Source organism: Vanacampus margaritifer, chromosome 6 (assembly GCF_051991255.1).
Source record: "Vanacampus margaritifer isolate UIUO_Vmar chromosome 6, RoL_Vmar_1.0, whole genome shotgun sequence".
In the NCBI taxonomy this organism is placed as follows: domain Eukaryota; kingdom Metazoa; phylum Chordata; class Actinopteri; order Syngnathiformes; family Syngnathidae; genus Vanacampus; species Vanacampus margaritifer.
Window position 1 is genome coordinate 10,464,295 of NC_135437.1, and position 27,114 is coordinate 10,491,408.

A 27,114-nucleotide genomic window follows, 5' to 3' on the forward strand; every position below is an offset into this window, starting at 1 on the left:
TGAAGCCGATTCCAGCGACGACGAAGAATCTCTCATGATATAAAATCCTCCTCTTCCTCCTCCTCCATCATCTCCTTAAGCATCGAGTACATCTTCCAAAAGTAAGTTAAACTTCATTTTATTTATCTTATTACGTACATGTACATACTGTGTGTGTGTCTTTCGCTCTCTCTCTCTAACATACGTAGTACAGTACAGTACTGTACGTATTCTCTCCATTTTATTAAAAGTTTTTTTCAGTACAAACCAATGCAGGTTACTTGAGCAAGCCTTAAACATACTTATATAAACCTTCAATATACTTATATAGGCTTTAAACATAAATTATAATACAAAATATAGCACTGAAGCAACTTACGAACGAATTCACCTTACGAACGATCGCTCGGAACGTAACTCGTTCGTAAGTTGGGGAGCGTCTGTATATATATTTTAAGATTATTAAAAATTCGGGGTATCAGGCAATTAAAATTTTTAATCGTAATTAATCACATGACTTCACTAGTTAACTCATGAATATATCCCAAATTTTAAACAAACAATAAAAAAATTCTAGGTTTTCATAGTCTTGTTAACAAAAGTGGAAAAACATGTTAAACTTATAGTTAAAATGATTTTTTGACCTTTATAGCTGTCAATGGCAGTGAATGAATTAAAAAAAGAAAAGATTATTAAAAATTCGGGGCTTCAGGCGGTTATTTTTTTTTAATCGTAAATGCATGACTTCTCTAGTTAACTCACGATTAATCACAAATTTTATATCTGTTCTAAATGTACAATAAAAGTGATTTTTTTTAGGTTTTTATAGTCTTGTTAAAAGTGGGGAAAAATGTTAAACTAATAGAAATAGTTAAAATTAATTTTTGATGTTTACAGCCGCCAATGGCAGTGTGTGTTAATTAAATGGTCATTTTAATAATTAATTTAATAATAGTTTAATAGGATTAGTGCCGACTTTTCTCTTAACCTTGGTCATATTGTTTTATTTCGTTTGATGCATTTTTTGTTTGTTTCCAAAACTCATCACTATTCCATGTGTTTTATTTATATACAATACATATATATATATATATTTTTTTTTAGAACTGAAAACAGGGATCCTATAGCTAAAAAAACTTGACATAATATAAAGAAACTGTGATCAGTTTGGATTCATTAGCCAACATGCCAACAATGGTTTAAAAACAGCTGTCAGACAAAAGTGTTATTCAGCGATTGATTTACACCACAACCACATTCTCAGGGCAAAATAAAAGGACAAGAGTGATAGAGTGAAAATCTTTATTACGTCTCAATATACGGTCTTCTTCAAGGAATCTCTTAAATTGCTGTGAGATAACCCCAATGGGCTTTTATCTATATCTATTTACACAAGACAGGTGAAGCTAAATCCATTTCATCTCGACTTTACGCATAAGCCTTACCATTAGATGACACTGCATCCTGTTACCCTGTTTGCACTTACTAGTTAACACAAACAGATAAAGACACATTAAAATAGATATACAACAGGAAAACTTGTGTGCACGTGTGTGAGTACGACACCCGCAGACTGTGACACATTCACACGAGCGTGCACAAGTGTGTTCATTTCATTCAGTCATACGTTCACGCAGCGGCTACGCGTCCTGCGACAGGCGATCCTCGAACAGCCCCATCCTAGTGTCGATACTACAGTTAAATACTAAAAACAACAGAACTGAAGCACTGTGCAAAGTTAGCTAGACGGGCATAGAAGGGATCGAGTCCTATAGCATCTTATTCTTAATGCATTTTCTGTACATACTTTAATCTACTGTACATAGAATATTTGTTAAATGTGAACAGAGAAAGACAAACAAATGGTCCAAATCTTTTTTTTTTTTTTTCGTGTCATTGTCAAGCCTTTACAAAATGATGAAACACAACAGATTGACTGTACATGGATTCTGCTCGTTTGGATAAATTGTGACACAGATGTTGACAGAGGAACGTACAGATCATGTATTTATATTCATTTATTTCTTATATTTATATTAACAGATATGTATTTGTTAACATAGATTATAGTAAATGGGTTGTACAGTAGTACAGTAAGCATGTGTGTATTGGATAATGATGTCATTGCAGGTAGTGCTGAGTCCACACCTGTCATTTAGTAACAGTCTCCGCCCCCACCATGGTCAGTCTATGCAAAGGGGGTTTGTTCTGCAGACTCACCGCATTACACGGGTTCGGACTAAGTGCTGGAGGATGACGTAAGGGGCTGCAAGCAAACAAGAGAGGTCAATGGCTGAGGGGTTTTGAAAAGTGGATGGAAAGAGGATGTTTTTCTCTCCTCCTCGTTCCTGTCGTGTGATGTTGAAGGGATGGCACTCTGTGGGCCGCAGGAGCCTGGAAGTATGACAAATCAGAACTAATGATTCAGGATGTCTCCCCAAAAAGTGACATTTGGTAGTGTGGTAATACTCAAATGATCTCAACCTTTAACAAGATGTGTAAAAACACACTAGATATTTAATGTTAGACTTTTTTGTTTGTTTGTTTCTTGCTAACAATGAAAGACTATTTTCAAAATGTGCTACACGGACTTGTGTGGGAGTAGGAAAACATCTCAAACATGCAGTATAGAGACTTTTGTGGACCGGAGTTGGTGACCCCAGCTGTGAGGCACATGGAGGAAAAAAAAAATCACTGAATCAAATGAAAGTTTGCAACTTAACACATGAAATCCAATCAAATACATTAGCACGATGCTTGCACCTGTCCATTCTTGTAGCTATGAGTACTTTTTTTTTTTAAACTTGTCTACAATTACATTTTTATTTTGTGTTTATGCATGTTGTATTATTGTCATCTTTATTTAAGAATATGCAACAGCATTAAAGTGGTTTACATGAAAAAGCTTTATTAACTTATTAGTGACTGCTACAGATGTCAAAAATTCATTTGAACTATTTTTATTAGTTGAACATTTTTTTCCACTTTTGTTAACAAGAGTATAAAAACCTAGATTTTTTTTTACTGTACATTTAGAACAGATATAAGATTAATCGTGAGTTAATAGTGAAGTCATGCGATTAATTACAAAAAAAAACTTTTAATTGCTTCTTGCCCGTAGTTTTTAATAATCTTTTTTTATTTTTATGAATTTATGGCAGTGAATGAGTAATTTTCATTTATTTCAACTAGTGAAGTCATGTGATTAATTACGATAAAAAAAATGTAATCGCCCGATGCCCCTAATTTTTAATAATCTTTTCTTTTAAAAATAAATGAATAAATACAAGATTATTAAAAATTAGGAGCGTCAAACGATTTAATTGTTTAAATCGTAATTAATCGCATGACTATATTAGTTAATTCACAATCACAAATTTTATATCTGTTCTAAATGTACAATATTTATTTTTTCTAGGTTTTCATATTCTTGTTAACAGAAGTGGAAAAAATGTTAAACTAATAGTAATAGTTAAAATGATTTTTTTTTTTAAAAATGGCAGTGAATGAGTTAATGTCAAATTATTATTTTTTTAGAGCAAGATGTATGAAGGGCTCAAATTTCAGGGCAAATTGTTTGTATTCTTAAATTTGCATTAAAAATGTTAATATCACTAACACATGGCTACCAAAACACTAGTCCCTTATTTTGCGTTTGATTACATAATGTGGTGGTAATACGTGGATGCACGTAAAATGTTGTGTTACTCACCAAAATGCGTAATGCTAAGCATTTCCTCCCTCTGAAAAATAACAGAAACAGGGAGACAATATTAATTAAACTGCATCTGCACGCTCTCAAGGTCATGCTATAAATAGACTCCCACGAACACACACTTTGCCAAAGCATCCTTCACGTTGACTGCTTGTATTTCTCACATACACCAGCAGAGGGCACCAAGGATGCATGGTGTCCTAAACAACAACTCATCAACCTATTTGTGCTGTCTGCTGGGTTTTAAAAGACAGAAATGATCAAACATGACATCATCATTAGCTTATGATGTCACTTTCACCCTTGCTCTCAGCCAGCAGCTCCTCCGTCATGAGGCCGTCCTGTCGATTCCCGAGAACAAAAGCCAGGAAGGAGAGAATGAGCGCGTCCAGGATGCCCATGATGGCGAGGATGTAAGCCCAGCGCATGGAGCAGGCCCCGAGGCTGTATTTGTCCGTCTGCTCCCCGCACATTCGCCGCACTTCGTCGCTGTCCCAGCCATCGGGGTAGATCATACAGCCCAGTACCAGACTCACACCTGCAGGGAAGGCACATAAACGGCAATGTGTGTGAATAGAGGTCATCATATGAGGATATCATTAACTCGTTCACTGCCATTGACGGTGATAGACGTCAAATATTCATTTGAACTATTTCTATTAGTTAAATTTTTTATTTCCATTTTTGTTAACAAGAGTATGAAAATCTAGATTTTTTTCATTGTACATTTAGAACAGATATCGAATTTGTGATTAATCGTGAGTTAACTCGTGAAGTCATGCAATTAATTCCGATTAAAATTTTTAATCCCCTGACACTCCTAATTTTTTAATAATCTTTTCTTTAATCACATCAGGCGATTACAATTTTTTATTGTAATTAATCACATGACTTCAATAGTTAACTCACGATTAATCATAAATTTTATATCTGTTCTAAATGTACAATAACAAAATTCTAGGTTTTCATACTTTTGTTAACAAAAGTGGAGAATTGTTTAAACTAATAGAAATAGTTCGAATGAATTTTTGTCAAAAGCCGTCAATGGCAGTGAATGAGTTAAGGAGGGAGGGATGTGAAGAACACTTTATGTCATAATGAATGACGCAAAAAAAAAGAGGCCACTTCAATTACTTTTTCATGTGTACAGCGGACTCAAAAGGCAGTAAAGTTGCACAATTCGTCAAGTCGTAAATCTGCCTTATTCCTGTCCAGTACGAGAATGAAATGAAAACGTTCATCTTTGAAAGTGGCGTTGCGGTGACATCAGAAGTCGCATCCTTTTGGAGAGGTGCTGGCAGAGTGACTACAGAGTGCTAAGAGCAATAGACAAAAAAAACCTTCTTGTTTCTTCCTTGTAGGCTACTGCAAGGTATTACAATAAATCGGCGGCACCACGACAGAGTACGTTTTGCCACGTTAACAATACATTTTGCATCCAAAATGACAAATACGTCAACGATGACGTCATTAATGACGCGCCTTGCATGGGCCCTACTATGCGTTAGCATTAGGATAGTTGGGACATTCTTAACTTATTCACTGCCATTGACGACTATAGATGAAAAAATTCATGTGAACTATTTCTGTTAGATCAACATTTTTTTCATTTCATTAATTTTTTTATGAAACCCTAGAATTTGTTATTGTACATTTATAACAGATATACAATTTGTGATTAATCATGAGTATTAAAGTCATGCGATTAATTACGATTAAAAATTGTAATCGTCTGACGCGCTTCATTTTTAATATATTTTTTTTAATTAGGGGCGTCAGGTGTTTGATTTTTTTTAAATTGTAATTAATCACATGACTTCACTAGTTAACTCACGATGAATCACAAATTCTATATCTGTTCTAAATTTACAATTAAAAAATTCTAGGTTTTCATACTCTTGTTAGCAAACGTGGGAAAAATGTTAAACTAATAAAAATAATTAAAATGAATTTTTGACGTCTATAGCCGTCAGTGGCAGTGAATGAGTTAAGACAAAGTTATTTGGTTGTGTACGTGTAATTCTCAACTGGGAGTGGTATTAAATAGTTCAATACCTTTTTTTTTAAGAATTGTCCTCTATCTGCCAAACTGCTTCTTACTGTTTTGATGAGTTAAGTTCACTGCTACTATACAGTACTCCTATCTAAAGTTTGCGCTCACATGTAAATATATAAATAGACAAAATGATGGCTCACGGGTTCGATCACTCACAACCACTAGTGGTGCTTTACATTTACTGTTTTTTTTATTTAGTCACACAACTTCATCCTTTGACTTGCCTTTCAAGTGTTAAAAGATTTGAAATTGCAGATTTTCACAGTCAGAAGATCAAATCACTCTGATCTTCAATTTGTCTACTGGCCGGTGTAATGTAAAAGTGAATCTTGAAGCAGAGCAGCAGCACAATAAGATCAGAGGCCCTTTAATTTTTTAAATTTTTTTTATTACACTTCTTTAAAAAAAAAAAGAAATATAGGGCCTTAGGATTCAAATTGCCCGCTTTGCAAAAAAACATCTGAAGAAGCTGACTGCACCACATTTGCACATTAATAATAACACCCCAAAAAAATCCACATGCTCCCGCTCTAACTTTGCTGAGTGTTTGGGTGTGAGGGATGAATGCTCCTGCTTTTCAACATTATCATTGATTGTTACATAGAAATTGCATCTTTAGTGCTCGTTTACCTTCTTTTATGGACTGGCCTTTTAAATGTAAATTCAGTCTATAATTGTATTCCATCCATTTTCATCACTGTGGCTCCTCTCTGGCTGGCCCTTGCCCATTTGAAATAAATTGCTCTTCACATTGCTGCTCAAACATTTGCATTAAAGCACACACATACACAAACATGCGCACACACACTAATATTGTAGTTCATTGATGAAACTAAACATTGTTATCCACAGATTCATACAGCGGACTGTTTTTAGAAGGTCAAGTCAGTAAACTACTCAAAAGAAATTTAAAGTTTAAAATACAAACTTAGATGGACCCTATGACCTTACAACCTGGATTTCTGCATAAACTGGTCACATGTGATCTGATCGTCACAATAATAGGCACTGTCTGCTTAACCTGATACGAAAGCTGGGTTCGGGTTAGAACCTGAGCTATGTCGCACTAGATGAGACCAAAGTTGAGTTGTTTGAAAGGAACACTCAATACTAGGAGTGGAGAAAAAGCAAGCTCAGCCCACCACTATCAAAACATCCCAATTGTAAAGTATGCTGGCGGATGTATCACAGTTTGGCACTGCTTTGCTAACTCAGGGCTTGGACTCATTACAATCACCAATGGAAAAATCTATTTCCAAGTTCCCAAGAAAATGCCACTTTCAAGATTCTGTGGTACGAATAAAAAATGTCTCACTGGACATTCAGTAATATAACCAAACTGAATTTTTTTGCAGAGAGAGAGAGAGAGAGAGAGAGAGAAAGAGAGAGAGAGAGAGAGAGAGAGAGAGAGAGGAATAGTCTAAAATTCCTCCTGACCATTGTGCCATTCTGATCTGTAACTTCAGGAAATATTTGGTGTAGCTACTAGGGGTGGGAATCTTTGAATGTCTCACGATTCGATTCCAATTTTGGGGTCTGCGATTCGATTCAGAATCAATTTTCGATTAAGAACGATTTTTGATTCAAAATGATTTGATTGACAATTATTTTTGCTTCAATCTATAGGTGTGCAAGTAATTGTAATGATCTACTCCAGTCTGACTCGCTAATGCTAATTAGCGCGCTACTCTCTGCACTTTTACCACTCAAAAGAACGGCTCCACACTGCAAAAAAAAACTACTTTTATTGGAATAACTTGATTGTGACTTTTTCCTTCTACTCTCTAATGTGGCTACAACTTAACAGTGTATTAGACAGCGTGGAACCACACTGCCCCTAAGTGGCCAAATCGGGTACAACATGAACAGCGCTCCAAATAAAGGCACACACAAAGGCAAGACAGTATAAAATAATTTAAATAAAATCAATTTTGGGACATTTAAAATCGATTCTGAATCGTACTAAATGAGAATCGATTTTTTGGCACACCCTGCTGCTGCCAAAGAGGTCTCAAAGCACTAATAATAATAATAATAATAAATCCAAAGGTCCCCAAAATCTTTCCACCTGCATTTATTTGGACATTTCCATGTTGTATTCAGTAAAAAACGTTCTTACAACTATCCTGAATCCTGACAACAGGGGACATTTCAAGATGCTTCAGTGAGTACAAAGGGAATGACACAGCAATGCATGCAGGAGACAAATTTAAAAGAGCAGAGCATCCTCCTCTCGCTCCCCCATGGCTCTAACTGTCATAAGCAATTCATGTGGGCCCGCTAGTTCCCAGAGCAAAGAGTTAGACACTCTCTCTGATTCAGGTGGACAGCGAGCACCCTGCAAGCTCACCAAGAGGCATGAACACGCCATTTCACTCCATTTGAATCCTTAAAATGAGGACGGAGGGAGGGTTAGGGAGAGAGATAACTTTGGTGATTAAACAACCAGAATGAGCAAGTCGAGTGGAACCTTTGGCTGGAACTATGTTTAGTGAATGAACAAGTGAATGCCTCCAGGTGGTACCAGACAACAAGACCTTTTCATCCAGGCAAGATGGAAGTCGGAGCTGACGGGCTGTGTACTTGGCCCCGTGTCACTCACTTTACTGTATCACTGCCTGCCAGACGTCCTCTAGAATCCTGTGCATGATTCCGCCCCTGGCTCAATCCTTGACAGACACAGGTTGTGACTGCAGAGATGTTGTCGTTTTATACAGAAGTGGAGCCCACGGCGGGTTATCTCCGGTGCAAAAGCATAATTTTACCTGTATGTATGTTCCTGTCACAAACACAGTGATACAGACCCCCCCCCCCCACCCCAAGAAGGTGACCTTTAATCAACTCGGCACATTCTTGAACTCAAATTGCCTTTTGAGTTATTTTGTGACCATTGGAAGTTTGGAATCTGAGCGAATGGCCATGACATGTGGGGTCCCTCAAGGCTCAGTCCTTGGACCCCTTTTGTTCAGTATGGATATGATACCTTTGGGTCAAATGCTTCAGAGCGCCAATGTTGGTAATCATGGCTATGCAGATGACACACAGCTATACCGTATATCAATGTCCCTAATTTACAACAGTTCAGTCAACATGTTGTGTAACTGTATAGAACAAATTAAAGTGATACTTGACTCATTGAGCCATTTTCAACAGTAAGAAGATAATATTTAGTCCATAATTAATGTGAAAACTTCATAATTCTTTTCATGAAAAATTAATACCTTTAAAAACGTTTTTTTTTTTACACTTGCTGTCAACTGAAGATGACATCACCTGTGGTGAGGCGACAGGTAAATGACCAATCATGGCTCAGTTTGCTGACCAAACACAGAAAATACATGAGCTGTGATTGGTTGTTACCTATTTCCTCAGCACAGGTGATGTCATCTTCAGTCGACAGCAAGTGGCAAAATGTCTTTTGAAAGGTATTAATGATACATGAAAAATAATAAAGTTATCAAGTAAATTCTGGACAAAATAGAAACTTTTTAATGCTGAAAATGGCCTAATGTGTTAAGTATCCATTAAACGAATGGATGTGCCAAAATTTCCTTCCGCTAAACCAAAACAAAACAGAGAGATAATTGTTTTCTGCAATAAAGAAAAAAGGAGTCACTATCTTTAGAAACCAAAGACCAAGTCTAAGTGCCACCACTCCATATATTCAGATTGACCATCTCTATAAAAAAAAATTCGAACTCTTGATTATACTGGTATATTGGTGAGCTTTGGGGGATAAGAGTGCTTTAAAAGAATGCAGCTTTGACGACACCGAAATCAGATTGTTTGAGAATCGCTCAGCCCTACCCAACAGCGAACACTTTCAGAAATTTCAAAATATTTACTTGGTTAATTTCACGTTTGTTGGGTGGGCAGGCACTAGAGAGACCCAACTTCTTTTTTTTTTTACACAAGTGGTTAAAAAGTCAATTTACTCCTCATTATCAATGTACTCAAATGGCAGTATCAATCAGCAATGTTATCCTCATACTAGGTAGTTTTGTGTGTGTGTGGTCTTGTTTTTGTTACATAGTGGGGCCAACAGTTCGGGATTTCACACCCGTGCATGTGGGGCCATTTTGCTGGGCCCCACAAGTTTAGACCTCTTGTTGAGGGTCAAGACTTGGTTTTAGAGTTTAGGTTTGAATTGCGTTATGGTTGAGGTTAGGGTAAGGAATAGGGGTAGGCCAAGGGTGGCCAAGTTCGGTCCTCGAGAGCCACTATCCAGTCTGTTTTCTATGTTTCTCCCCACTAACACACCTGATTCATGATCAGGATCGTTATCAGGCTTCTGCAAAGCTTGCTGATGAGCTGATCATTAGATTCAGCTGCGCTGAAGGAGGGAGACATGGAAAACAGGCTGGATAGTGGCTCTCGAGGACCGAACTTGGCCACCCCTGGGGTAGGCAATCGTTTTCGATGGTTGGGGTTAGGGCAGAGGTGGGCATCGAGGGCCGGAGTCCTGCAGGTTTTGCATGTTGCCCTTCTCCAACACAGCTGATATATGATCAGCTCATCAGCAAGCTCTGCATAAGCCTGATAACGATACTGTTGATTGGAATCAGCTTGTGTTGAAAGTGAGAAACCTCCAAAACCTGCAGGACTCCGGCCCTCGAGGACCGAGATTGCCCACCTCTGGGTTAGGGGAAGGGGCTAGGAAATGCATTATGTCAATGAGATGGCCCCACAAAGATAGTAAAACAAACCTGTGTGTGCGTGTGTATACAGTATCTCATTAGTTTGCACACGAGGACATAATGTGACTGGTGCGTGTAGGATATACGTATGTATTCACACCAACAAAAGAAGTGAGTCAATCCTATATTTCTTTCAGCCTCGTGTTATTTTTTTTTTTACTAGAGTATAACGAGCTGGAGCAGATCCATCCGTGTGTCTGCTGCATGCCTTCAGTGCCATCATGAATTTTACATGACCCAAAAGGATCGAGCAGAGGCAGAGGAAGAATAATAGTAGCCTGTCATGCAGTGATAGCATCGGGGGACAAAGTGGGAAAGCGAGCAGTGAAATATCATGGCGAATCATAGAATGTGCTCTACATACTGTGCTCAAGCAGAAGCACAAGCGCCCTTCATGCAGTCAAACACTTTTTAAAATAAAATGTTAAGCCCGGAGTCGACTCATCCACAAACACAGCAGCTCGCTCATTCCAGAAGTGTAGAATCCTCTTACATAACAAAGTCTAAATTCACAGCGCTTAAATGCAACGAATGGCTTGATACACTTTATACAGCAAAATCCACCCGTTTTTAGCTATCTCAAGTGGGCGGCTATTTTGTCGCCTGTTGACTGAAAATGACATCACTGTTGATCGGGTAACAACCAATCATGGCTCAGCTTGTGAACGTCACATGACCAAACCTAGGAAAACAGGTGAGCTGTGATTGGTCATTGATGCCATTTTCCATCAACAACAAGTGGCAAAATGGCCGCCCCCTGTGATGGATTGAACAGGTGGATTTTGCTACTTAAATCATATTCTAGAAATGAGCCACTAATCAGAATGCCGGGTTTAGAGTAGTGTGGCTGCATAGAGCATATTCTTGTGAATGACATTTTTGGGTTGACTTCCCTAAGCCAGCATTGGGTTTAAAAGCGGCAGAGCCAATGTTAGGTTTTGACCTAGCATGTTGGGTCGAGATTTTGATCCAACAGGGGTTAATACCTACACATTGCACTCTAAAAACTGTTGGGTAAAAAATGACCCAATTTTGGGTCAACAATGGACCGATCATCTACTTGGGTCAATTTGACCCAACTTTGAGTCAAGAAATGGGTCTTTTAGTTAACAAATATTGGTCAGATAATTTACTTGGGCCAAAAAATTGGGTCATTTTGTATAAAACAACCCAGAACGATGGGTCAAATTGACTAGTGTCTATTTGTGTTCCATAATTGGGTTACTTTTGACCCAACTGTTTTTAGAGTATTTGATGAGTTAAAACGTCCTAAAAATGGGTTACTAAGTTATCAATTTAACTGTGGTTAAAAATTACTCAATTTATAACCATCATTTTTTTCAAAAGAAGAAGCCACTGTCCCGTCAGTCATAGTTGGTCGCGTGATGTGATACCCATCAAGGCATGGCAGAGTTTAAAGAGGTGTTTTGGTCACACAAGACTCAAGTTCATTGTGCATATAAATGTACAGGTGAATGTACATGACTGTGTTTTGAATTATGTTTGAGTCTTATTGTTTGAGAATGTTTCATTAAGTTATATAGGGGTATGAGTTAAACACTTTTTAACTCCTTTTTTCCCCCGAACATGTGCATAGGTTATGTTTTTTTGTTTTATATGATTTGTAATATCTTTGAGTAGATTTTCTTCTTGTTTAAAAAAAAATAAAAATAATAATAATAATTTAAAAAAACAATTTATATATATATATATATATATATATATATGTGTGTGTGTTTGAAAAAAGAGCCTATCCCAGCTGACTTTGGGCAAGCACATATAAACAATTTCATGTTTTGAATTACATAATCTAATTTGCATGTTTTTGGAATATGGAGGAAACCTTGAGCACAAAAACACACGCAAGCTCATGGAGAACATGCCAACTCCACACTGGAAGGCCACAACCCCAAACTTAAGTTGAGGCATACGTACTAACCCGTAGGCTTCTTCTTCAGATTACATTTTTATACTATGTACACAATGCTGCCTGATTATAACACACTATAGTGTTATTTTCCATATCTAGAATCTCCCATTGTGCCTATCAAATGCTCCTCGTCCTCAGCAGCAGCAGTAGCCTTACAGCTGACGGAATAAAGAGCATAATCAGTCATAGCAGAGGGGAACTGACGGCCTCATGCTACCCTTCGCACGTCTTTCATCTTGAGGACAGGGACAGAGAGGAGAGACAGATTAGCGAGCGAAGGAGGGAGGTGGGCTAGGTGGTGTAGGACTGAGCTCACGCATGCGGGGGTGACATGCTCCAGCCCTGTCCGACTATCTGTCTGTCTGCATGCAGCCGCTGGCGAGCACCACGCAAACATCAAGAGCACTGGCCACCATATGCCGGATCCGCCTTTGGCACAGCTATTTAAAGCTTTTCTTCACGTCTGTCGCCAGCACACACACCTCCCCTGACTTGCTGCCATCCCGCAAACACTGAGATCATGCGAGTGGAAAACGGGGTTGAGAAATTCTAGAAAAGCTAGCAGCAGCTTATGTAATGGGCTGTATGTAGGTAGGACAGATGACGCTCAAACTGCGCAGCACGAGAGACTGACAGCAGACCGGCAGATGGTACTGCAGATTTGACAGCAGCACATTGGCTCATTTGCACAAAGGGAATAGCAAATCCCATCGATAGTGCAAGAAAAATCCCATTGACTTGTGAACTCTGAGCATCATTTGTTAGCATTGTGCTGCGGTTTCAGGATGGGATTTGGCCAGACTCAGTCCATCTGCTTTATTGACTAAGGAAAGAAAATATCTAGTTTTTTTGTGCATACATGCACAAACACAAACACGTGACAAAAATGTGTCCGTGATCGCAGCAGCACTTTGCAGATTGCTCATACACGCGTTTTCCAACTTTTTGAGCCCTTTTTGATTGGTTTAAGTGAGCTCGGAAGAGCTGATGCTGGTCACCATTTTTGTGTGTGTGTGTGTGTGTGCTGAAGTCAAATCTTAAAAAACATCAGCTGCAGGATGGCTCGGCGGATAACACCGCTGATTTGGGACTTTTTTTTTTTTTTTGACATTCTGCGACCTTTTTGAAAATGCTAAACCTAATCCATCAAGCAATTATGTATTATAGTTATTTTAGCTTCTTCTTCTTCATCATCTTCTTCTTCCTAAAGGTGTAAAGGAAAATTATTTTCGATTTTTCACGTTGTTAGAGTGTATCTTATTAGGTAGTATGGATTCACCCCTGCCCTGAGAAATAAAGTGACAGTGTGTAGGATTTAGTGTCATCTAGTGGTGAACTAATAGAATGCAACGATTTTGAAGCACGGGCACTACGGTGCCTCATAGAGATCACACATCGCCAGCCTACCACTAATTACTACGTTTGTGAATTTCTTCTCCTTTGGGTATCCGCAGCAGGAAAATTGCGGCGAAACAACACCCGCCTCCTATAAGGTGCGGCACAACCTGTGTAATACAATTAGCAATCACTAGACCTACAATTATATTAAAAAAAATATGTTGATATGATAGAGCATATTCTTTTTGAATATTATTGAAATTAATAGTGGGTTTTTATAATGAATTAATTATTAGTTTACCACTAATTGGCTTTAAATCCTATACACTGTCCCTCTAATGTGATATGTTCACAAATCAGACCTCAGCACACAGTAGAAAGTTGACAAAAACAGTTTTGATTCTGAAACGGAATTACCTTTCTTCATAAGGCATTATAAAGAGAAATGTTACTACAGTATTTGACTTTTACATATATTAAGGTGGAAAAGCGCTATAAAAATTAAGTACCATTTACAAAATATATTTTTGCATATCTAGAAAAGGTCTAATGAATTTAGTCGTAGTAGAGGTCATAGTCGTTATAAGGTGCGTTGAACCCATCTTTTCAACTCACACACCGGTGGGCCGCGAATGGCCCGCCGGCCATAGTTTGGACACCACTACTTTAATTCAGCAGCATGGGCAGCTATTAAGTAGCAGAATGATTCAAATAAATACAACTTCTTCTTCAGATTACATTTTTATACTATGTACACAAGTGAGATGAATCTGTACTCATACACAGTACTGGTATGTGTCCGAAAATGATTAAATAGTAACGCAACAGGAAGTCAGACTCTTGCTCCACCCCTCACTAAGATTTGAAATCGGCGCTCAAAGGGTGTGTTACCTGGAGGTGTGTTGGGTTGCGAATGGGAAGAGGGTTGGGCGTGGTCTGGCTGTGATTGACAGCAGCAACTCACTAACGCCCAATTCACACTGACTACGGGACCGACGCGGTGCGTTTTCCATACGGCATTTGCACGGACTGCAATTCACACCGCGTGCGTTACGCGAGTTGTCTTGTGTCAGGAAATCTGCACCCGATAGACCACAAGCTCACAGGCTCATTCATGGTGCGCATGCGAGTACGTGCACCATCTTAAAGCGACAGCCACAGTTGACAAACGAAGACATGACTTCAAATGAGGTAAGAAAAATTCCGCCCCTCCCCTCCCCAAAGAAACTGTGGAGTGTGAAGGTCCGAACACTCTACTATAAAGGGAAGATAAAAGCTGATAGGTGCAGTCAAAGTAAAACAGTCAAGGCTCTTCGTACTCATCTGGGCATTGATGGAGAATGCATCATGTAGAAAAAGCTTTAATATTACCTTTTTTAACGGCACAATGCACCTTTAAGATGGCACCAAACATGCACTAAAATGTTAAAATAATGACCAGGACATGTAGATAGCATTTGTAGACACCAGTTTATACAAATTATCAGCAAAAAAGAAAAAAGAAAAAAAAGGTTGATTTAGTATTAAGTTACCCTTTAAAAGTACAATGGAGTCATTCCAGCCAGAAGTGTGTGTTGAAATAATGAGTGCATAGAACAAGACAGATGAATCCAATCTTTCCCATGGCCGGCCCAAGCACTAATGAAGTGTGGGCTGCTCTTCACACTGGACAGTTAAGACTCTTATCTGGCTCCAAGGAAGAACGCGCCAAGAGCCAAATAGATGGTGTGGCACCATGATATGCTTGAATTGCATTCATAAAAAAGGGGTTGAGATCATGTACACAGCAAGACATCAAGTGTGTTAACACTAGTATTTTTACATTGATTGCATGGGCAAAGAACATGATCTTTAACCGGATTTACAGAGACATTTTTGTCAAACCAATTGAAGATCTCTGTCACCTGTTTTTATGTAATATGATCTACATAGCATTGTTACAGTAGTAGTAGTTGTGATTGTTGAGGACTTACTAAAGGAACAAGTTGTTTAAATCAAGGGCTGCAATGATGGCGCAGGCTCGAAATGTTGTGATTATATTTCTTGAGTGACTCATCAGGTGACAAAAAAAAAGCATCTAACAGGAGTGCATAGAGTCAATGATTGAGTAATGTCATCTTGCCACCTACACATAGACAGATGTAATTGTTAAATAAGACAGTTATTTAATCAATGAATAAGTCATGGAGTGTCCCTCAGCAACCTTCCTTGTGTAAACCGAACAAACCACAATGCATCTGTCAATTAGTGAATCCATTATTACAGAATTGTATCCAAACAACCTTACCTAATCTGTCTATTAACAAGAAATGATTGCACATTGGCACAAAGCGCGGTTGCAGAGGTGACGGTGGTGGGGGGACGTGTGGGGAGGGTGGTGGTGGTGGGGGGGGGGGGGGGCAAGCACATCCAGCTCAGAGAAGGAGAGAGCCAAAGCTTACGTAACACGTCCAAAAAGAGGTTGCAGACCTCCACTGAGGATAAACACAGGCACGGGCAATGGGGATCAAAAGCATCTTTTAAATTTTGTGTCAATACTGACAGGTCCAGCAGTTAGGCTTCAACAGATGCAAAAGAGCCACAGAAATTTGAATTACTCCATTAATAAGTATGATTTACAGCAACAATATGTATCACTTGTAGAATGATGACCTCAGATCACCTTCAACTGTTTGTCCAATTCTTTGTACTGTAGAGCAAAGGCACATACTTTACATTACATTAACAAAATCTCACTGCACACCAAAACAAAATGTAAAAAATAAATGAAAAAAATACTGAGAAAAGATGAATGGTCTTACTTTTTGTGAAATCTGGATGTTTCGTTAAAGACAAGCCTATTATTCTGTTGTATAAATGGCAACTCATGAATATACCGTTAAGTGCACCTTCTGCCATTGAGTGGAAGACAATTTTGTTATTTTGCCGAACACTATACATCACTGGCATATAGCTATAGACCAATAAAGATATTATATATTATTTTTGCAAATCATCAATAATCAGAATACTTGATTTCGCATGGCACAACATTGAAGTAGAGAATCGCTGACCTTGTCAAGAGCTAAAACAATTCTGCCTTTCCCTCTACAATCAATGGCATACAAATCAAATCTGAACCAAATTGTAAAACAAAGACGTCTGTCGTCTAAGATTTTAAATGTCAGGTTTAGTTAACCTAGAACATTTAATAAACAACAGACCAGGAAGGAAGAAAACAGATTTTGATTATTTTTGCTCGCGAGGAGAATGAAATCTCCTGAATCCGCTGAATCTCCTCTTATTGGCTAGGCCCTAGTTACATAGCCTATAGCCGCTCTTAGGGTTAGGGGAGGTACGTATACCAGCAACGTGACAATCATCCCAGATATAACTCGTTGCACAGACAATAATGCAAATGTTTTTCTTCAAGTTCACAGTTCAACCGCAAAATGTTCCAGCCGTTATCTTGTCAGCTTCTTCTCTCCAGATGACTCCAACCCACATAGTTCAAACACAGGTCACACTGTTGAATAAATGATTTGCAATTACTAAAAAAGTAAATATGGGATAACTTATGTACATTTATTCTAACATTAAATATAAAAACAATAAAAATGAAAATAAACGTAATCATTTTGAAAATCTTAAAATTAATTCAATAAACATACGCTTATAGACATTTCAACAAAGTAAAGAGTTGGAGTGTGTAATTTTTTTTAATATGCCAATATTTTCCTCCTTAGGGAAAATGAATATCGGCTCCAAATGTCAGTTACCGGCCTTCTTGATAATCGGTATTGGTATCAACCACGAAAAAACATACCAACCTATCTCTACTAGACACCTCTCATAATGTGTTAGTACAAGAGATGGTAGTAGCATTCTACTAATTTTAGAGCCACAATGACACAAGGCCGAGGAAGAAGGACTCAGATGCAGAATAGGAAAAAAGCCAATCAATGGCTAGAGTTTTATGCTCAACAAAAAATCACTTCTGAAAAACGAGGGAAAAAACAAGGCACTGGCAGAGAAACAAAACAAAAGGCGCTCCAATAAGGGAGGTAAAAATGGGAATCAAAAAACACTCACGTGACAAGACAAAAGGATCATGAGAACAAGGCTGTGAAAAACGCTTCAGTGAACACGAGGGTAACACATCGGCACATGACAAGGGAGACGCAGACAAAGGCCCCGTCCAGATGGAAGCAAAGCCGGCTTCATTCCTCAAACAAATCTCGTACACACACTCGTACACAAGACATGCGTGTGTCCAAAAGAAGACACTGAGGACGTTTAATGGCTGTAATGTATATGCCAAGTCTGGAGTGGCGCTGTAGCGGTCAGTCATCTGGCACATAGACAGCCATTAACACTAATATTCACACCATCATTAAGTAGGTAGTGAACCATGCTGTCAGGCAAATGAACCGTAACACAATCAGTGACCTATATCAATTATGTGTTATATGTGCCTATACATGCCAGAAAATAGTGGTCAGTAGTCTGCCACAAGGCAATTTTGAATATGTGTTTAAATAGAATGCGACTTGAACATTTATGATAGCAGGGCTGCCACTACCGACGATTGTTTGTTTCTGCTGATTAGTGTTTTAATTTAAATCCCTTCATTGAAAAACAGGAGATTATTTCACATTTACAGGGCATAAAATCCACAAATGCAAATTTATTATGATTCAATTACTGCTTTGGTCTGTAATGTGTCAGAAAATTGGCAAAATGATCATTCTTTTCAAATGTCTTATTTCAGAAAAACAAACAAACACCCACACCAAAATAATTGGTCTTCTTTCACTACTCAGACTAAAATAATCTGAGAATATTTACTGCTGAGACACTGAAATTCCAAACATTTGAACAATTTTAAATTAAACAAGGTTGCAAAACAATTAATCGACAATCAAAGTAATTATTGATTAATTGGATAATGGATTAATTGTTGATTAACCGTCGTCCCTTTAAATGAAAGGAGAAACAAGTAAAACAAAGAAAGCTCTTAAATCAAACACAATGCAGAATTTGACGATTCGAAGATTCCGGGTCGCAACCAATTGGCTGGCCGCCTTTTTTGCCGTGTTTTCACACTGCACTTAGTGCAGCACAGTGCGCCATTGATTAACCCTTTTATTGTTTATGTGCTGCTATGACGCAGGTGCAGAGAAAACCGTGTGTAGCATGTGTTTTGGTTGAGTCAGTACGTGTTTACCTGGATTTGTGTCTCCGCGCTGACAACACACAGACAGCATATTGCTGGGTCACTCTGAGTTCACTGCTGTGAGTGCAAGCTGTAACTTCCACTTTATTTTTGGGGCAGTGTGCAGATTTTTGCCAACGGTATCATAAGAAATAATGAAACAATGAATCACTTAAAGGGGAATAGGAATTAATGTTAATGAAATAAGCTTTCAAATCTAATGACATTGGTTTGAATCTGAAAAGTAAACGGTAGTAATGTTAGCCTATATGGCTTTATAAGTGCATACATTCACACACGATCCCTGCCATGGCAAGTGACAGCCAGAAATTGCCTCTCACTCAAAGAATGTTTTTGTTAAGAGAGACTATTTAGGGTGAGTGAGTGACTCTGCAGCGGATTCATTTTCCTCTCATTTCAAAATTCTCCCTTATACTTGTTTTCATACTTAATCCTGCTGAACCGGACGAAGCATATACGCGCCGCACGCACATCTTCTACAAGCTGATGACTTGCACTGCAGCAGAATTCCCCTCTAAACCACATTATCGTGTAACGCTATACGGACTAAAAGTAAAAGGCCTGAATATGCAAAAATATCGAACTCAGTGGTGGTTTGTTTACCTCTGAGGGTTTAAGAGTTCATTCTCTCATTTCCCTATGGCAAAGAACACTGAGTGCTTGTGAAGAATGAAAACCCCCCCAATGCATCACAGTGTAATGGTAACAGACAGTTTGTGCATTACATAAATCTGCCCCAGTGGGTATCTGACTTGATGCGCTGTATGAAAAACAACACCATCTTCTCTAGTGTGAAACTGCAGCAGCCATCACAATTGACTGCTTGTGTTGTTTCTAACGCGACAATGCACCGCCACACAATGTTTTCCAAATATTGTAAATCAAAGAAGCTCCCAAGGTGACATTGAGTTTCTGTCATCGGCCAGCAGTATGGACGTAAGCAGGTTGCCTCATATGGGAATGAAATTGTGTTAAAATGTACAAAACAGTCAAATCTATCTTTCCTGAGAGCTAGGCAGCCCTAAACCCCGATCCTGGAATCGCACCCAACTGAGTACTTCAAATTGATGTAGAACTGCACCGCATCATACTGGAACAAGGTAACTATAGGTCAACATGTTGCTGAGGATTCATAAAGCACTGACCCAGGTTGTTCTACCCAAAATGAATAAAGACCTCTCTGACGGTGTCAATACCAGCTATTTGATCGCATTCACCTGTGAAGGTGTGGATGTACCTAATGAAGTGTCCTACTTGAACAGCATTAGAGTCAATGCAATTGTAGACAAAAGCCAGCGTAGGTCCACTCATGCATTTTGATAGACACACATTGGATCAATATACTAATCGTTCCTGTAACGATCTTTGGTCCAATTAGGATGCAACAGCAGGTCTCCCCGTCTGTCTTCCGAATGGGCTGAATGCAGCATTATGAGAAACGTACACAACGCAATCAGACGTTTCTCCAATGAAGCACTACAAATGCTTTCACAGGCCTGATTGGGAACGAAAGTATTCATTTGCAGCATTAAGTCTGGAGAGTGAAAGAAGAGTGGATGAGGGCCAAGACAGCAGTTATTATCCGTGCCACTTCCTTTTTAAAGTCAGATAAGTGTTTTTTCTGTCATTACTTAATTCATTTGAATACACTTCAGCTGGCAACTGAGAACATGTCCATATAAATTTGGGGGTATTTTCGTTGTGGCCGTTTTGGACTACAGGGTGGCCTCAGCTTATCACTGTTTTGACATGAGATTTCAAGATTACAAACAGTGCTCAATGAAACAAATTGGAGTAAGTCTACGTTTCTATTATATTTATGGCCTACAAATACATACAAATACTTACAGTAATTTTAACCACTCCTGCATTAGCAGAGTACCAAGCTTTTGGAAAAGTGCAACTCAGGTGAATATCTTCAAAATTGTCCTTTTCAGTGTTTGTGTGGCGATCGGGGAAACAAAGGGAAAAAGCTAAGTGAGCTTAAACTTACAGTGTTATAATCATAAAGGCATAACAGTATTTTCAATACCATAGTATCATACAACACCATAGTATCATACAACTGCAGACTTGCCGAAAAATCATGACGCACATAACTAAATATGCGTGATTGTGTCGTGATTATATTTTGTGGAACGTTCTTAAGAAAACATACATTACAAACGAGCGTGATAAAATTCACTATTAAGGACAGTTGCCGAACAAGGCTTTTTTGTTTAAGCTTGTCCATTAATTTATGCAAAAACCGACATAGGTTTACAGTACAGTATGAGATCGACTGATTTTAAACCTACTTACTATGTGAGGATATTTATAACGTATAAAGGCAGCGAATGTGTTGCTACATTAAAGAAACCATAGTATGACCCATGCAGCTTTCATGCTTCCGACTGGTTAAACACGACTTGACAGCCTGCCAATACAATTTTCAGAAAGCTTCAGGAAAAAAAAAAAAAAAGTATTTTAGTACCCATCAAATATATAAGTATAGGCCTACCTCACTGTTGTACCTTGAGTGCCTTGGACTGCCATTTGCACTGCAAACAGTTAACTTGCATATAAAATGTGTGCCTTACATCTATTCTCACTTTAAAATGTAATTTTATTTAGAGTAGCTTGTGCCTCAGTTTCTTTGTATCTGTCCATTCAAAAAAAAAAGAAAAGAATTTCTATTTAAAACTGTGTCCTACTGGATAGTGTAAAACACACGGTAAAAGGTACTCAAAATGCTTCACACTACTTACTGATAACCGGGGGTTCAATATCCTGCTCAAGGACACTTCAACATGGTCATAAGGGCCAGGGATCCACAACCTCTGGGTTAGTAAACAACCACTATACCAGTGAGCCCCCTAACACCCCCCCCCCCCCCACACACACACACACACACATCACATGAATGGCCTGTAGGTGTGCAAGTGTGTGAAAGATTTGTGTCAGCTTGTGACAACCAGACAACCACACAGTGCTGACCTTGCATATAAGCAGTACAGAACATGATTACACCACTTCCATATCTAGGTATTGCATTTGGAGTTGGAGCACTCGAACCAAAATGATAAATGGAGGTAAATGTGCATAAGGGTTCTGCTGATGTTATGAAACATACAGCATGTTCTGCTTTCTTGCAGGTATGACTCATCTGTGGGAAAGGAAAATATTGATATGGTTACCAGAGGGTGCAAAAAAAATAAAAAATAAAATAAAAATAAAAAAATAAATAAAAAAACAAAACAATAAACAATATCAAATGTATTATGCATAAATGTTTTGGTCTTAAAAGTTAGATTCATGTTAAAATAAAGGCAAATGAACAATGAATTAATTCAATTCAGTATCTCACTGAGCTTGCAAAAAAAGAAAGAATGGAAAACACATTTTGTTCTCTTCAAAGCAAGGAAGACACTTTTTTTTTTTTACTTTTTTTTTTTAACGAGGAACAAGGAGTCACCTGAAAGATGTTCTACAAGGTCAGAATGAGTGGGAGGGATGCACGGATGGGTGAAATTATGTGAAAGTAACAAGAGGGGATAAGGTAAGAGGGCTTTGATGCATGGACAGAAATAACTGCACACAGGCAAAGACCGCAGTTCATCAAATGGACACAGGAGCACTCAACTGTTTTCCCCCCCTCTCGTTTTCTTTTAGACACACACACACAGAAAGCTCAGGTGTTTCTTGGTGGTCTGCGTTCACATGAAACATTAAACATTTTTACCTGAGCATAACTAATAGGAATATTTGAGTTTGGTTTTCTAAAAGGCAGTTTCAGGAGTTGCCCCTCCATAACTCGGCCACTATAATGCATGACCTTCAATTTAAATTGTATGTTTTATCAAAGCCTCCGATATAGTGGTAGATTGCGCCCCAATCTTCCACATAGCAGCTAAGTGAAGGCAGTGGAAGTTTAAGCTTCATCGAAGAGCAGTGCCGCTCGACAGTGCTAAGCAGTCAGGCTCGCTCATTAGACATCAGCAGCTTGTCATGGTCAGACTCTCTCCTCTCTGCTTTCTCTTTCATCTCTTCACTGCAGCAGTAGCCTGCTCATTAAAACGGCCTTAATGCATTAATTCAGCCCATCACGCCACACAAAGCTGGACCCGTTCCACATATTACGACCTCATGATGACAACCTCAATACCTCAGACAACACTCAAACGGCATGGACGGCATTATACGGTGACAATGGCAATATCAACACATGGACACTCACATCTACAGCAAAGTGAGAGCATTGGAATCTGACTGTTACCAGCTGCACTCTGTAAATGCCTAAAACAGGGTAGATTTGTTTTTCTTTCTTTTCTTTTTACATCTTAACTGATTTTTGGAATGGGAGAAAGCCCCCGAAAAAACTAAAACATGACTTCACCATCTGTCATTTGGAAAGCATCTAGAAATGACTCCAAGAATAGATATTGGCTTTATACAATTACATAATTATAAGTAGAAGCTATTTACTGATGATCATGTCTTTTATCGTAAGTAATGTTTGAGAAACGACAGTATATCGGCAGTACTTGGGGAAACAAACGTTATGAGCTGGCATCTATATGTCACTGCAGCTGCTATACGAGGTATGAAGGTACTAAAACGCCTCCAGACAGCGTGTCATTGCAAGAGCAGCTCGAAGAGACACTCTGGACAGCGTTTGTCAGTCTTGGCAGCTCACACTGACAATTAATTTATCTAATCAGTGCACCAGTCACATGGAAAGGAATCCAAGTGCTCATGTTAACAAAGTTATGACAATGATTGTGAGGCAGACAAAATTGTACGATTTGTATTATTTGGCTATTATTGCATCTTTATCGGTACAATGTTTTATTACTTGGACACTTTGTCACTACACACCAGGAAAGTCATCTTTCTTTGTCCTGTGAAGAAGCAGCCTCATCAACGAGCATTAAGAGAAGAAAGCAAGACAGGTCAAAAAATTTAAACTTAAGAAAAGGCCATTTTTTTGTGACGATATGTGTTGTCTTTTTCTATTTATGCGGTTTTCCACTTTTACTATTGCGTAGGGCAAAAGCTAACTTTTTTAAACGCTTGTGTGACAAAGAGTGATATTAAAAATTACAATAAAATGATAATGATCAAAAGTTTTGTTTATAAGATTGTTATGATGTGACCAAAATATTACAATTAACCAAGGTTTTCTGATAGCATCAGGTTAACCCTAGAACACATTTCAGTTTTCTTTACTTCTATCCATCCAGGGTTACTGGTAAACTGGAGCCATCTGACTTTGAGCAAAAGGCAGCGTAAACCCTGGACTGGTCTCCGACCAATCACTGAGCACAAACAGACCTTCAGACTCACCTTCACAATTCAATTTAGAGCCTTTACTTAACCTAATGTGCGTGTTTATGGATTATGTGTGAGGAACCTAGAGCGCACACAGTAAACCCATGTTGCTGCCAATTTAGTTTTTTAAATAAATATATCTAAAATAAATAAATCTAAATATAATGGTTAATTCAGTGGTTGGAGCAGTTGATAGATAGATGGATAGATTTTTATTGTACAGCCAACAAAAAATAAAAACATTAAAGAGTAGCATTGAGTAGGGATTAAAATACATTTAAAGCTAATCCAAACAAGGGTAAAACAGGAAATGATGTGTATCAGTACATGGTAAGTAAATAATGAATAGTCTAATTATGCTACTTACTGCAGAGTGTGGAGTAGAATACTACAATTAACAAATGAATGACATATATTCACCAAATATGTATTGTATCCTATAGTGTTTGACATGGAAGTGTAACCTTGGCACCAATAATTACAGTACCTGTACGTATTGTCTATAATAGCGATGGGGCAACATGTGTGTCATATGGACCGTGCTCACTGTTCTTTTTGCGGCTTACCTGAAGCAGCCTGCATCCAACCACAGATCTTGTACACGGTGGAGGTGCTGAGGAGGAAGAAGAGCGAGAAGCATCCGATGCAGGTGACCACCAGCATCATGGACATCCCAATGAAGAAGGAGGCGGCCTTGAAGGCTCTGGACGGGATGGCGGAGAACTCGGTGAAGCTGCCCTGGCAGGTCAGCTCTCTGGCGATCCCGTCCCCGATGCAGTAGTGGAAGAGGCCGAAGTAGCCGGCCTGCGGCGTGTCCACGCCATCGCCGATCCAGTAGGGCTGCGAGAAGATGGTCACATTCACGATGCCGAACAGGATGGTGAATATGGCCCACAGGAGTCCGATGACGCGGGAGTTTCGGACATAATTGGTCTGGTACAGTTTGGCAGCTTCTGCAGACGGTAACATTGATGCGGCGCTGGCAGGTATCATTGTATGCACACCATAAAAAAATGGAAGAGGCGCTAAAGCTGTTTTATCATGAAGCGAGAGAGGGGAGCAAGTGAGCCCGATCTATGGCCGTGCTAGTGCAGCACAGCAGCAGCATCTGCCTGGCGCGATCATCTCGTGACGTGGCATCGTCGAAACGGGCGCTGGTAACCGTCAATGAAAGTCGATGAAGCCGCGATCACACGAGCGGGGTGTGCACGCTCGCTCCCTCTTGCACCGAGCAGTCGTCGTCAGACGTGCACACCGCCAATGTCCTTGGAAGCCGAGCGACGTCCTATACGCGCTGACGTGCCGCACACGGTCAACAACCGAACGTTGGTATGCACTCACGCGTACTTACAAATCCAAATTTGAATGACATCCAGGCCTGCACGCGTGCTTCAACCGGATTTTATTTTCCCGTTTGATGACAGCATCGCCGCCGGTCAGTAGTGATGCTGGCAGCCGGAGAGGGAGGGGCATGGGCGGTGTGCGTTTGTGCAGTGTAGGCTGATGACACACACGTTTCACATGCAGACTAACTTGTGTGTTTTTTCCCCCCCTGCAATGTCAGTTCATGGGCGTTTATGACATGAATAAATAACAAAAGAATAGGTGCAAATCAGAACAGACGCAGCTGTGACTCAGGAATTTAAATTGAGGAGCTAAATTCATTCAGACTATATCACACGTGAGACGAGCTACAGCTGGCGGGGCAAGGTCAAGGAAGGTACTGATTGGCTGACACTGGGAGGGGTGGGGCATACAGATTAGATTAGACCAGGTAACATTAATAATGAGGCATAATGGGGCAACACAAATAGGCTACAGTGGGCAAAATTAACCATTTTAAATCGGAGTTCAACAGAAAGACGAAAACAAGTCTGTCCATCCAGACATTGGTGGTATTTGAGTGTGACTATTTATTTATTTATGTATTTATTTATTTATTTTGCATCCAGTTTAGTTGTATTTAACTTTAAGGAAGACATTTGCATTTACTTTCTACTTTTAGAACAATTTATTTCAAAATATTTATTTAGGGAACATTTTTATTTAACTTTTACATTTGAATAAAATCACCAAATATTGTGATTTTAGTCTTAGCTAATCAGAATCCTAATATTCAAATAGTGCATAATTTTTCAGTGGCTTACACTATATTGAATGTGCTTTTCAAGAATAGAACTCTGCCTGTTTTCAATGAAAAATAAAGAACGTATTAAAATAAATAAGAAATGTTTTTATATATTCTAATCTTCTCTTGTGTTGTACCTCACATGTCATATTGTGCTGAAGTTTGGGGTAATGTATATACAAAAAATACAGACCCAATTATTAAATTACAGAAAAAAGTGATTAAATAATGAACAAGATTGGCAACAGAGAATCAACTAAACAATTATTTATAGGATATGGTATTTTTAATATATGGATATTGTGTATTTGAAAACACTGGAATGCTTTTTCATGCAGTAAACAATAGCCAACGTGTTTGCATTCAGAATTCTTTAAATGAAGAGAAGGAAACTGTAATTTAACAGAGTAATGTGAGGACCAACGTAAAATATAGATATGTTTCAGTTTTAGGTGTAAAATTGTGGAATGGACTTGATGATGTGTTGAAGTTGTACTTCTCGGTTGCGGTTTAAGAAAAATGTAAAATAGTTAATGCGTATAGTGTCAGTGCTAAAATGTAAAAACATTTAAGAATTATAATGTGAATGTAGTATTTATCTATTTTGTTTTGTTGTAACTCTATGTGATTCATGGGTCTGTATTGGTGAAGGAGACTGTACAGGATAGGCAGTAATAATCCTGGTGCTTCAGCCTATTCCTTTTTTGGTTAATTGATTTGTTTGTATTTAAATTTTCTAATTTGGA

At 38.7% G+C, this 27,114-nt stretch overlaps 1 protein-coding gene across 1 annotated transcript; it reads right to left on the reverse strand.

The window, feature by feature from the left end:
* Positions 1-1,267: 1,267 nt before the first annotated feature.
* On the reverse strand, positions 1,268-25,761 carry LOC144054141 (LHFPL tetraspan subfamily member 3 protein-like). The gene is made up of 4 exons (XM_077569273.1): positions 24,807-25,761; positions 3,996-4,232; positions 3,692-3,722; positions 1,268-2,373 (listed from the first exon to the last, which is right to left on the reverse strand). The coding sequence occupies exons 1-3, from the start codon at positions 25,231-25,233 to the stop codon at positions 3,706-3,708; spliced, it is 681 nt and encodes a 226-aa protein (XP_077425399.1). The 5' UTR covers positions 25,234-25,761; the 3' UTR covers positions 1,268-2,373; positions 3,692-3,705.
* Between the last annotated feature and the right edge of the window lie 1,353 nt (positions 25,762-27,114).

Excerpts from the sequence above, each read along its gene's own strand:
- LOC144054141 (XM_077569273.1), bottom strand. The coding sequence starts at position 25,233 with ATGATACCTGCCAGCGCCGCATCAATGTTACCGTCTGCAGAAGCTGCC. Across the intron at positions 4,233-24,806 it reads TTGGATGCAGGCTGCTTCAG|GTGTGAGTCTGGTACTGGGC; the intron begins GTAAGCCGCAAA and ends CCTTCCCTGCAG.